Source organism: Amblyomma americanum, chromosome 1 (assembly GCF_052857255.1).
Source record: "Amblyomma americanum isolate KBUSLIRL-KWMA chromosome 1, ASM5285725v1, whole genome shotgun sequence".
Classification (NCBI taxonomy): domain Eukaryota; kingdom Metazoa; phylum Arthropoda; class Arachnida; order Ixodida; family Ixodidae; genus Amblyomma; species Amblyomma americanum.
This window is the reverse complement of record NC_135497.1, coordinates 531,791,770-531,803,903: the sequence shown is the minus strand read 5'-3', so window position 1 is coordinate 531,803,903 and position 12,134 is coordinate 531,791,770. Positions and strand designations below refer to the sequence as shown.

General features: G+C 48.8%; 1 protein-coding gene across 1 annotated transcript in view; it reads right to left on the bottom strand.

The window, feature by feature from the left end:
* The window catches only part of LOC144107624 (uncharacterized), a 147,612-nt gene that overhangs the window by 9,439 nt on the left and 126,039 nt on the right, over positions 1-12,134 (bottom strand). Inside the window, exons 3-4 of the mRNA XM_077640728.1 lie at positions 7,917-8,024; positions 1,320-1,433 (exon numbers count right to left, since the gene is read on the bottom strand). Of these exons, the coding sequence (XP_077496854.1) occupies positions 1,320-1,433; positions 7,917-8,024 (222 nt within the window). The remainder of the gene's footprint in view (positions 1-1,319; positions 1,434-7,916; positions 8,025-12,134) is intronic.

Below are 12,134 nucleotides of genomic sequence, written 5' to 3'. Positions count from 1 at the left end.
TTTAATATTTACACAACTGGATTTAGGCCGAAGTTCGTCCTCCAGTGAGGAAACACCTGTGCCGAAGGCATCCTGTGTACTGATTACTTCGACAGGATCTGATTGCTTGGTTTGGTTTTGTCGCGCTCTTGCTCTGCTATTCCATTGTCATGGCGTGTCAATCACTCCTTTGTGCCCGTGCACGCCGCAGCAGCGGCTGTGGGTGAAAACTCACTTTTCCGCTCAAAGAAAAACAGTTATGTAATTGTCTTCTCGGTTGGTCATTTGAGAGCCCTTTGAGAGATGACACATTCGGATGGTCGAAATCCGGCGTTGTGACTACCTTCGGCTTTCTCTTTCTGAGTGCACGCCTTCCGCTCAGAGCACTCAGAGGCGCTCAGACTTTTTACTAAGAGCGGTTAGGGCGCTCTGGGTCACGTGGCTACTTCCTACAAATCCTAGCTCGGCTCCACCATGGTGGCGATACAAGAGGAACCGGTCGCCGTTGGTGGGTGGCAAAGTGGATGTGTGATAGTGTTTTCATGTTCTTGCACTTGAGTCGTCCAGAAGTTTAACGCAATGAAGTTCGTCATTACGTGCCTGAGTCTAGGAACATTTGTTCGCTGTCTGTAGCAGCAGGGATAACCACGCTAGCGGGGGTGACTGAACTAACATGCAGGGGCCCTTGTACGTTGCCTTAGCCCTTGCATTTTTGAGGGGACGTATCTACGGCTCCGTTGTTGTGTATGTGCAGACAGGGTGGAGATGTTCATTAGAGTGTACAGTGCGAAAACTGGAAGCGGTAGTGGAACTTTTGTGTGGTGTATGTCGACTGGCGAACTTATCCATGGCCAAGCTGGCTGAGATAGAAATTAATATTGTGGTGCTGTTAAAATGCCTTATTGTCAGCTAGTCTTCTGAGGAAGGAATATGGATTTGCTCCGAGGTTGCAACGTAAGGCACAGTAAAAATAATGCGCAGAAATGTTGCTAGCAGTTGGTTCCAAGCGAAAGGCTTGAATGCTTCATTTTCACGGAACCGCTCTCAGAGCGCGTCTGTATTTAACCTTGACAGCACCCCCTCCGACTAGGCACTGGTTCGGTCTGCATGGTTATGGTCAGAGGGTCAAAGCAACCAGAAGAAGATACCCTTAATATCTTCAGTAAACAACCACCGGACACAGTTTTGCATCAAAGATCATTTCGATTAATTTGCTTTTTAATATCCTATGTTGACGGTCAAACATAACGATGAATTCAGAAACGGACACCCCAGGTACAGCCGGGTGAAGAGAAAAAGCGAACGGCCGATCAGAGCCCATTTGCCGAGAGTGTACTTACTGTTGCCCCAGTCGCAGACGCAGTTTGTTCTTTCACAGGTGCCCGTGAGGCCAACTTTGGTTTCGTTTTGATACTTTGTCATGCACTTATTGTAGCAATATCTAATTGTGCACGCTGTTGAGTAATAATGAAAGAAAAACAGAAATTATAATGAGAATATTGCATGGTCGAGAGTGTATAGTTCTGCCTTATATATTGACAAGAAAAGGTAAACTGCTGATAATAGGTCTTAAAAATCTCAAGTACCCTCCTGTTTTCTCCTGCGGTACACGGTTTGCTCTGAACAAACACCATTGCTGGTACCCGTCTCAACCGAATAACTTTCCTCCGCATTTAACCTGTGCTCTACTCGCCAGGCTGTACACTTGGCCTAAGAAATAAATGTTTTAGGTAGATATAAGGTGCATGTTGAGCGCACTGCAGCAAGAAAACGAGGGCAACTCATAAAAGAAAGGGCAGGTGCAAACTTCAAACTTTGAATTTATTTAGCGCAAAACGACATTTCTTATACCACGAAGAAAACACCCCAGAAATTGATTGGGGCTTGCCTAAAGTATAACAAACACTTGCCAGAAACCGAAGGACGCAGATTTTTAAACGTGGACATCGACCAGTTCAAACAGCTGATCACTTCTTCTGACACTCACAAGGACGGCTAGCATCTTTGCTTCATAAAATGCGCCTCAATAATTTCTCTTTATAATATCTTCGAATGCTCTCTGATTTTGGAGAAAACAAGATTCCTAGTATAACGAGCTGTTGGGCGAGTTGGCTATTTATCTTAGGCACAGTAGCAGCACAAAAGAAAAATATAACACACACAGCGTCTGAGCGTATCTCTCGGTGTCTCGTTCTTCTACAATGTGTGTTTTTTTGCGCTGCTACTGTGCCTAAAATTCATAGGTACATCAAAATCTACATTATAACGACAAATAATGAAGCTTTATTTTAAGGAGCGAAATGGTCTTACTTGTGCAAAAAATCCCTTAATGTCCCTCTCAGACGAACAGATTAGTTTTTGAACGAGTCGATGTCCCTGTTTTAATATAAGCTTCCATTGATTGTTCTTTTGTTTTGTCACGCACATCAATTCTTCTCGTGACACCTCAATCGATTTCGCGAAGTGAGGTTTTTCGGAAAAAAAACTCATTTTTAATTTTGCACCTGTTCTTTTTTTAGGGGATGTGCTCGTTTTCTCAGGGCAGCGCTGTTGGTGCACAATATATCTTCGTAGACCATTATGTCCGGAACGTCTGAAAAGAAGAGGCTTAAATGTTCTGAATTAAAGCGGCACTTCGGTGGTTTGATAATGATGCATCTTCACCTGAGACCGTGCAAACGCCGAGGAACCAGAAACTTAAGTGCACGAAAAAAGAGCTGACTCTCGACTGGAAACTATAATATAAGGGCAAAACTTACATACACCCCTGTCACAGGCATCCAAAAGCATATCAAATATTGGTTACGCAAAAATAATGTTCAAAACTATGGCAGATGTCAAGAAAACAGCCGTTCTCGAGTAGCAAAAAATATATTATGCAGTTGCCTGCAGATCACGATCTTTACTTTGATCCTGCAAAACCAAACACAGGACAAAACATTAAACATGGTTGAAAACCATACCTACCTATAGGTGAATGTTTCAAAAGTGTGATGTACCCGTATGCTTCTTTTTGGAAGGGTCAGGTTGTGTTAACATAACAATGACGCTAGCTATGAAGTAAATAGTCGGAGAACATAGTGTGAAGAGATCTTTTTATGGGGCCTTCGTGCCTAGCGTTACACTGCGCAGTTTTTGGCTTTTTGTCGTTGCCTTATCTTTAGTGGTGATGATGCTTGTTTTGTGGTCAAAGATCGGCGTTTGCACTTTACTGCTTACTGAACATTAGATAGATGCTCTTGTTTCATGACCTTGTAGTAGAATATTTTTGCAGGCTGGTTGATTCGTTTCAATAAAACGTAGAACTGCGTAAGCAGTGAACGAAAGGCTTTTCATTGCTAAGTATCCTGTCTTGGGCAGTTCACGCAGTCCTCCGTTATCTTGTCAACTTGGTTTGGTTTCTCAAGTCTTGTGCGTCTGCCTGTGCTGCATTAAGACGGTACCAAGAAGTATCCACGTAGTGAGGTCGAAACCTGCGTGGCAAGGCTATAATAAGTTTAGAATACGGTCGTATAGTAGTGACAACACAGTGCACGATGAACCAGCAGATTTGTGTTTTTTAGATGAACTTTTGATTGTGTCACCGGCGCTTGCAAATAACTGAGCAATTTGGTGGCGGCAAAAGCAACAAACGTGATCAGCGTCGTCGAAGAATAGGATCACCACCGGTATCGACCACCCTCGATTTATGAATGACAGGGACCTCTTGAGATACTATAAGAAATATTGTTCGAGATAGATCTGGTCCCGTGTGACGTCACAAAGTATTAAATTTGCGCCATGGTGACTTCAAGAAAACACTACAAAGCTGCACAGCGTTACTTCCCACCTAGGAAGCATCGGCCCGATGCTTTAACGAAAAGAAAAGTGATCAAAACGAAACACTTAAAGTGCAAACAGAAAGCGGCCACCAGCGCGGATAATATAACTTTAGGTGCCAGTCGTGAAGGTGCAGTCGTGAGCAATATGAGATACAACAACGCTTTAGCACTGGTAAATAGGTTACTGTATAATTATCAGTTAAAAGCACAGTTATTTATGTTTTCTAACAAGCTATCGTCTCAGCGCAAAGCACCCAAAAGTTATTCTCAAATTTAGTGCAGAAATAATCAGAATATTCGCCACTGTGCGCCAAAATTTTGTCCTCACTCATAATGGTCACGACTGCAGAACTGCTGGACGTACAAGGAGCCACTGCGATGCTCTCGTTTATTAATCAACGCTTTCAAAGTCGAGTACACCTAATTGCCGAAATAACACGGTAGAAGTTTTTCACTATCTTCGACGGCAGATTCGGCTCTGCTAACAGACTCTATCATCAGTCTCTACTCCGTGTCGTCGTAGGTTGTAGCGTTGCGCGTCTGTGCAATGCTGCTCTTTGATCCGTACCCGAGCAAGTCGTCCGGCTTCTTCTGCACTCTGAAGGTAGGCAATGACAACAAGGTTGTCTTTTTTGGGGAGGTTTGGGATCATGGTGTCGAGCGCGGTTGTTTCCTCCTTGCCATGGTTCAGGCAAAAATGCGCCATCGGGGTGTCCTCCTGCACTGCATGTTCTAGGCGAAGACTAGGTGGGGGAGGACGACATCCGAAGTCTTGTGTTCCGTGTGGACACACATGACAAACAATCCGGCGATTGTGTTCTTGAAGAGTTCCGCGGGGCGTGTGTCTGCGAAGGATGCGCAGGTGCCCTCGAGGGGGTTTTGTGACTGCATTGCAGAATTACTTCAGTGAGATCTTCATGGGCACAGTGGCGAAGGATAACGTTTTCAGCGAATAAAATGGCGGATTATGTGGCGCTTAGGCGAATCGCGTCAAGTAGAACGTTCGTACTATTATCGACTGGTTACCAGACGTCGATGTGGGGAAGGGGCCAAAACATTTCATGCCAATCTCTTGGAAAGGTCTTTTTGGTGGTTAAGTTGGCTGCAGAAATCCTGCTTATCTTTTTGGCTGATTTTATGGGGTTGCCGGTCACTACCGCACTTCAGGTAGTATGCAACATCAGTGGTCATGCATGGCTAGTAATGCTCGCAATAAATTCGGCGGAGAGTAGGAGTAAAGCCGAGGCGTCCACCTATATGGCTTATCGTGCGAGGTCTGCAGAATTTTCTGGCGAAGATTAACCCGGAGGACGTCTTACTAGGTGAGCAGGTTTTTTCACGACGATCTCTTTCTGAAGACAAAAGGAGACTGATCTACTCGTATGTTTGGACTCTCTGGAGTGTGAAGGAGACTTGCCTTCCAGTAATTCCATAAGGAGCTACAGCCCAGGGTCTCCTCCTTGGCGTTGCTCTAAGTCGCTTGTGGTTGTCGATTAGAAAATAAAGATATCTTCATCGTCTCATTTTGGCAGCTTGTTGATAGGGGTAACATTAGGCAATCTAAATCGGTCTGGGTGCGTTCAGACACGTAGATGACGGTGCTGTTCAACTCCTAGAGGTGGGGGCTGCATTGAGCGAGGCAGCTGGAGTGGTCCTACACATTTTGAAGACAGCACAGTGCGTTATAATGACTGACGTCCTTGATTGGTCGTCCGCACAGGTAGAAGCTATCGGAGCTAATGCGGGGAAGAACCAGCTCCGACAGTGATGAAGTTCGCACTGTTTATTCGCGCTCCTCGTCCCCCGGCGGTCTAGCTCAACTTCCTCTTTCTTCTCCGGTCACTCTCTAGTATGCGGCTCAGTGAGGTTGGGAAAATAAGCCAGAACTTTCGCATACGGCGAAACAGGGACGAGCGCGCGAAGCCCCGTCACCGCAGTGGTGAAGAGTATGCTGTTGACGAAGAGGTGCGTGCTGAGATCTATGAGGCGACGAGCTTGCATGTCGACGGCTAAACTGAAGAAACTGAGGAAGTCCGCGCCGAGAACAGGTTGCGAGACGTCAGCGATAATGAAGATCCAGTGAACCGTGCGGCGGAATACGAGGTTAACCGTCAGGGACCGTTGGTCGTTCGTGCGAATGGGGGAGTTGTTGATCGCTTGGAGCGGGGAGGTCTTTTCGTTGCGACAGCGATCCACCCAAGAGTCTGCTATGACGCTGACTTGTGGTCCCGTGTCGACCAGGAAACGAGTGCCAGTAATTTTGTCCGAGACGTAAAAGAGGCGGCATGTCCGTCCACCAGCACAACTTGCTGCCGTCAGTGGCCGGTCGCAGCGTCTCTCAAACAGGAGAACGGGTGTGTGCACTTGCGAGCAGAGCTGCCGAAAATATGGTGGTTCCAGCAGACAGCCGAAGGCCAGAAGATAGCTGGCCGCGCGTCGGATGGTTGGGATTTCGGGGAGCGGTGGCGTGGCCTGAACCTCGGCGGAGAACGGCCTGGTAAAGGAGAGAGGACATCGAGCCGCCTGGCAAAAGCATCAAGTCGACATTCGATGCTCGCAAGCTGGGAGTCTGCGGCAGTAGTTGAAGGTGGACTGGTCACAGAGATGACGTTGGGGAGCCGTGAGTAGTTCGCAACGAGGTCAGCAAGTTCAACGAGCTTGTCTAATGAAACGTCACCCGTTGCGGCGAGGATAGAGACTGTGTGTTGGGAAATACGCTGAAGGAATAACTCATTTAGAAATGGGGCGTGCTCAGCAGCGGAGTCTACCAGAAGCTGCCGCATGCGACGGAGGAGCTGCGAATAGCGGCTGTCATCAAGCTCTGTAGCGCCAAGGAGCTTCTGGAGTTTTCTGCGCTCTGGCGCTGACTTGCGGTTAATGATAGCCGCCTTCAACGTGTCGAAGGGTCGAGCCGCGTCCGGTCCGGCGAGCTGATGACGTCCTCTAACTCCTCAGTGACGTTAAGGGGCTGGGTGGACACCAGATGGAGGGACTGGGTTCCTTGGCTGGTGATACGTCGCATCTGAATATGCGCCTGCAGGAGCCAGGCGCGGGGGCTAATGGGCCAAATTGGCCGCAGGCTGACTGGCTGGAACGCGCCCACCGAAGCATCAAGAGGATGAGCGTTCTGGGGCGTGTCGCCGCCAGTAGGCAGGGTGGAAGAGCCAGCGGAATCTATGCACGAGGATGGGGTTGCGTGTTCGAAGCCGAGTCACCAAATATGTCGGAGGTAAGGCGAGGAACAACCAGCTCCAAGAGCGTTGAGGTTCGCACTGTTTATTTGCGCTGCTCGCGCTCCGCCGGCCTAGCCCAACTTCACCTTTCTTCTCTGGCGCCGGGTGCCATGGCCTGCGAGCCGAGCGCGGCGCGACGGTCGTTACAGAGCGTTAAGACTATGTAGCCAAGATGATGGCTAGGCATTCCTTCTTGATCCTTAAAGAGTTGGCCTCGGCCTTTGAAAGGGAACGGCTGGCGAACGCGATAATTTTATGCCCAACGTCCTTTCGATTACGGGTACAGCAGCTAGGCCGACGCTGTCTGCGCCGGTATTAATTCCACAAATAAGGCGCCAATTTGGGAATTAATTGCAAGAGAGAACAGTCTGTGAATGGGGCTCGCCTCTAACCTCGGCAGTCGTGAGGGGTGCGCATACCACAGCGAAAACGCTAGCCAATCACGCGCTGCTCCAGCGCGCTAGCAACATGAGAATTGTACCCTGCTTTCTAGGCGCCGGCGGAAATTGCCCAAAAAGTTATGGAATTCAGCACGCCTGTCTTGCTTTACAATGGAAACGTTTCTACATTCATAAGTTAGTTATAAGCTTTGAGATGCGGTTTGTTATTTTTGATGTCATTATCACTTATGGAGTAAAACACTTGGTGGCAAGTTGGTGCATAGGTGGAAGAACAAGCGCAAAACGACGCCAAACAGAAACGTTTACACATAAGCTTCCATTAATTCTCATTTGCCTCTCATTTTTCTATCTTACGTTTGTTTTCGAACAGTGCCCACGCGGTGTTCGTGAAAAAGATGTCACAGTTAAAATAACAATAACCAAATCAAATTCCACTCTAAAAGCTGGGCTTAACTATTGCACAACAGGCATTCTCGTCTTACGTTTCTTGAACTCGCAGATGCAGTCCAGGCCTTCGCAATTCCCAATTACGTCATAGTACTTATGGTACGCATCGACGCAATTTTGTTGGCAGGCAGGGGCACGGCATTCTGCAGGAAAAAGAAAATGTCATAAGTATCGTAAAAGAAAATGAGCTTCCGGTAAATCCTCTTATCCCGCACGCCTTCGCATAAAGAGAAAAAATTTAGACCTGCTTTTGACAAGCTGCATCCTACTGGTCAAGACTGGCCAGTAGATGAGCGTCGAGGATGGTTCCTGCCTCAAGCAAGAAATTCTTAAGTAGGCGCTACGGCCATCATCTGACACGCGCGCTAAGGCGTACATACAATGTGCAACGAAAATGTCACCATTTCGGAAAGGTACAGCAAATTTTTATACCTCTTTTGGAGAAGTTTTCGAACGTCCTGGAAGTATTTTTCTTAACCACCACATGAAAAGTGTTTAGTGCGCCGCACAAAAGAAGCTATTTCCGATGTCTAATTCTTGCACCAGTAATAGGAAACTTTCGAGGCTCCGCACTCTCGGCCAGCCTTTTATATGTCCTCCTAATCTTGGGTACTATTGGATACAATAGTACAAGAGAGCCTTCACCCTATAGGTTTTCCCCTGTTTCAGTTATAAAAGTTTAAACACACGGTTCCACACAAATGACTCTTCTCTTTAGTCTTCTTTCCGCTAATTGTCACATTTTAAACATAACTTGCACTTCAGATTTTGCACTCTTACTGACATGATACGCCTCTGACGTTCCTTCTGTTACATGAAAATTAGTAAGCTGCTATTCTTAACTTGGAAGTAACAGCCAAACTCATTTCACCGCGTTCTTATTTGTCCCATAATTTCTCGCTTATCACCTCTATTCACGAAGAAAACATCACTGATATTCTCACAAATAAATATTCATAATCATTACTAGCAGCTCAGTGCCATCCATTCCAGGGCAGAGACTACTGCAGCTGTTTGATCGCCATCAGCCTTTTGCGAAAGCTGTGCTCACCCTGCAGTCGCAAACACTCCCGTCTCATCCGGTGACTTTCTCTAGAGAGAGTGACTGCTCGCCTTGCAGTAAAACGCTTATTTGGTTCTTCCTGACATCTTTCCGTGTTCCGTGCAGAAATCTGTGCTAATTCTAGATTTCTGCACCCTATGGTGGCTATCTCTCTTGTTCTCTAACACTTTCCACGTCATGGAAAAAGCTGATATGGGTGTAAAATTCGCAGTCTTTAATTTTTTAACAGCAAATGCTATATCAGGTTTGTTTAAGCCATTTAGGGGACTCATTGGCAGCTTAACACGTTCACTTTTTTTTTCTTTGTCTGTGCCGCCAGGCTAGGAACATCAAAACCCGGAGCGGACCAAAGTCAGCAAAACAGCACATATGATTTTTCGGGGCCGTCTCACTGCGCGGCGGTTGCTGTTGCTGCGACTGGAGGAAGAATGAAAAGTAAAGCGCACGGGCCTGTCCACTGGCTCAAGTTGGGCCATGATCGTTCTCACGTGCAGAGGAGAAAGACTGAAATAAAGTACAGACGCGCGTCACAAGTACCGTATCCGCTGAAGCAACAACGCTGGCTTTAGAAGCAGATACCCCAGTGCCGAGAGACCCTACATCCCAGACTCGAAAGGCCAGGCCAATCCGCTCTCCCTTTTATGACCCGGCTGGTTTCTAAACTTTTCAAGGCCTCTTGGCTTTTCTCTAGTACCAACATATATGCCCGAGATGATGCTTCTAGAAGTTACAATATTTTTCCCGTTTGCTGTAAGAGTCCTCTCATGTTATCTCCGAAGTTAGCTGTGTCAACTGCGCAGAAGTTTGTTACTTGTAGTAACAGTGCTCCGAAGGCAAATACACAGGGAGCCACGAATACGACTCCTGTGCTAAGGGCTTCCACGTCCGATGGCGAGGAGAACACTTTCAAGGTAGATTAGTCCGGAGCCTTCCACAACGGCACCCATTTTCTCTTTTTTCTTTCAGTCTCACCTTCCTTCATTCACTCACAGTGCTAGCGACATGTCCTCTGAGAAGCGATACAGGCAATACGCCATTTCCTTTGCAAATATGTAGCAATAATAAGAGCAGGATGGATAGACACGGCAGTGGAACGCATCACTTAAAAGTAGCCACGCGAGACTAGGAAATATCCCAAGGAGTAAGGAGTCGAGTACAATGCCACTTTGACGAGGCGCGAAAGAGGGCAGTCCTCGAAGGATGCTTGATAAAAGTGCGAGCAGTTGGATGCTTGTGGATTCCCCATGCTGGCGGCAGTGGATAATTAACTTTCCGATGGAAAGGTCGAAACCGGGCCGATTTACGAGCTGAACGTGCAAGACAGGTGGTGGTGGCTCATGAAGCACCAAAAACCAGTGGCCTAGCGAGTTCGATTGAGGTAGTCTAAATCAACTACCTAAACATGCTCAAAATATACAGGCCTAAGCCAAGCATCTAAACATGCTCTTGTAGCGCCCTCCCTTGGGTGGCGCCGGGAACCCGGATAGCGCGCGCCAGCCGGCGAAGAAAATAAAGACAGCAGCTTGCCGCGGCTCGTGCAGCCACGGCTCGCAGTTCTGTTCTGGTGTCGGTTCGGAGCAACGGTCCTGTTCCTTCGCACCTGACGCAATAAGCCTTGGTGACATAAGACGAGCAATGACTGATCCCGCAGCATCCACAAAACAGGACTCACGTCCGCGGGACATCTCGTCAATGCATGCTCGCCTCCCACGTTTCTGGCCCCACAACCCGCAAGTTTTGTTCCGGCAGGTGGAGGCACAATTCTGCCTTTCCCGCATCAGCTTGGAGACGACGCGCTACAACCATTCCGTCTCCAGCCTTCCTCCTGATGCTCCCGGCGTGGCCCCTACGTTCTCTCCGCCCCCATGGGCGCTACACCATATCAGCACCTGAAAACCGATGTGTTGGAGAGATTTATGCTGTCGTAACGCACCTGCCTCGAGCAGCTCCTTAACGAAGAAGACCTTGGCGATCGGCACCCTTCCCAGCTTCTGCGCCGGATGCGACAGCTTCTTAGGGAGCGAGATTTCGCCAACCACTCAGCGTTGCTTCGAGAGCTTTTCCTCCAACGCCTTCCCCAGCCCATCCGCCTCGTCCTTGCGGCGGCCGATGACGTCACCCTTGACCGCCTGGCTGAGCTCGCCGATAACGTTCATGAGGCGACGTCCCCGTCCGTCACTGCCGTTTTGCCGCCTACAGACCCGGTGATTTCGCGCCTTGAGCCTGCCTTGTCTCGATGAGCTTGCCGCCTCAGTCGCCACACTCCGCAGCCCACCCCAGGAGACCCGGCTGCCTTGTCTCGATCATCGCGCTCTTTCGCGCACACGTCAAGCTCGGAGTCCCAGTCCTCTGTCTCTCTGCTGGTACAACCGGCGTTTTCACAACCCGGGCAAGAAATGTGCACCGCCCTGTTCGTGGCCGAGGAACGCCCGCCGGGATCACTAACGGCGGCGTGTGGTCCTGCCAGTCATCCGAGCCGCCTGTTTATGGCAAGTGACAAGTTCTCCAGCACCCGCTTCCTTAAAGACACGGGCGCGGAAATCAGCCTGGTTCCACCGACTTAGGCTGATCGTTCCAAGTCATCAGGGCAGTCGCTCCGTGCTGCCAACGCCTCGTCTCGTTTAAAGCCACGTACAGACTACGCTATCTCAGCGACTTCGGGCATGGCCGCACTTTTCGATCGGCCTTCGTCATCACAAACGTGGTTAGTCCGATCCCCGGCTCGGACTTCCTCTCATACTCCGACTTGGACATCAGCGTACGGCATCGTCGCCTTAGCGACAGTCTTGACTCATTTCTTCCTCTCGGGAGTCTTGTCCCACCTTGCTCCCGTGGGCCTCTGCACGCTGCTTCCTCTAATTTCGAAAAAGTGTTGACGGATTTCCCGGAGCTCACCAAGCCATGCAACAACACTAAGGCGCCTAAATATACGGTGACACACCACATTGACATCCGGGTTCAACCCGCAGCTGCTTGACCACGGCGCTTGTTTGGCGACCCTCTAGCTATCGCCAAACGTGAGTCCCACCACGTCCTGCAGCTCGCCATTACACGCCCGTCGTCCAGTGCGTAGGCGTCTCCACTGCATCTAGCGCCCAAGCTTGATCCCGGAGACTGGCGTCCCTGTGGCGACTATCGGGCGTTGCATGCTAAGACTGTCCACGACAGCTATTCGCTGCCCCACATCAAG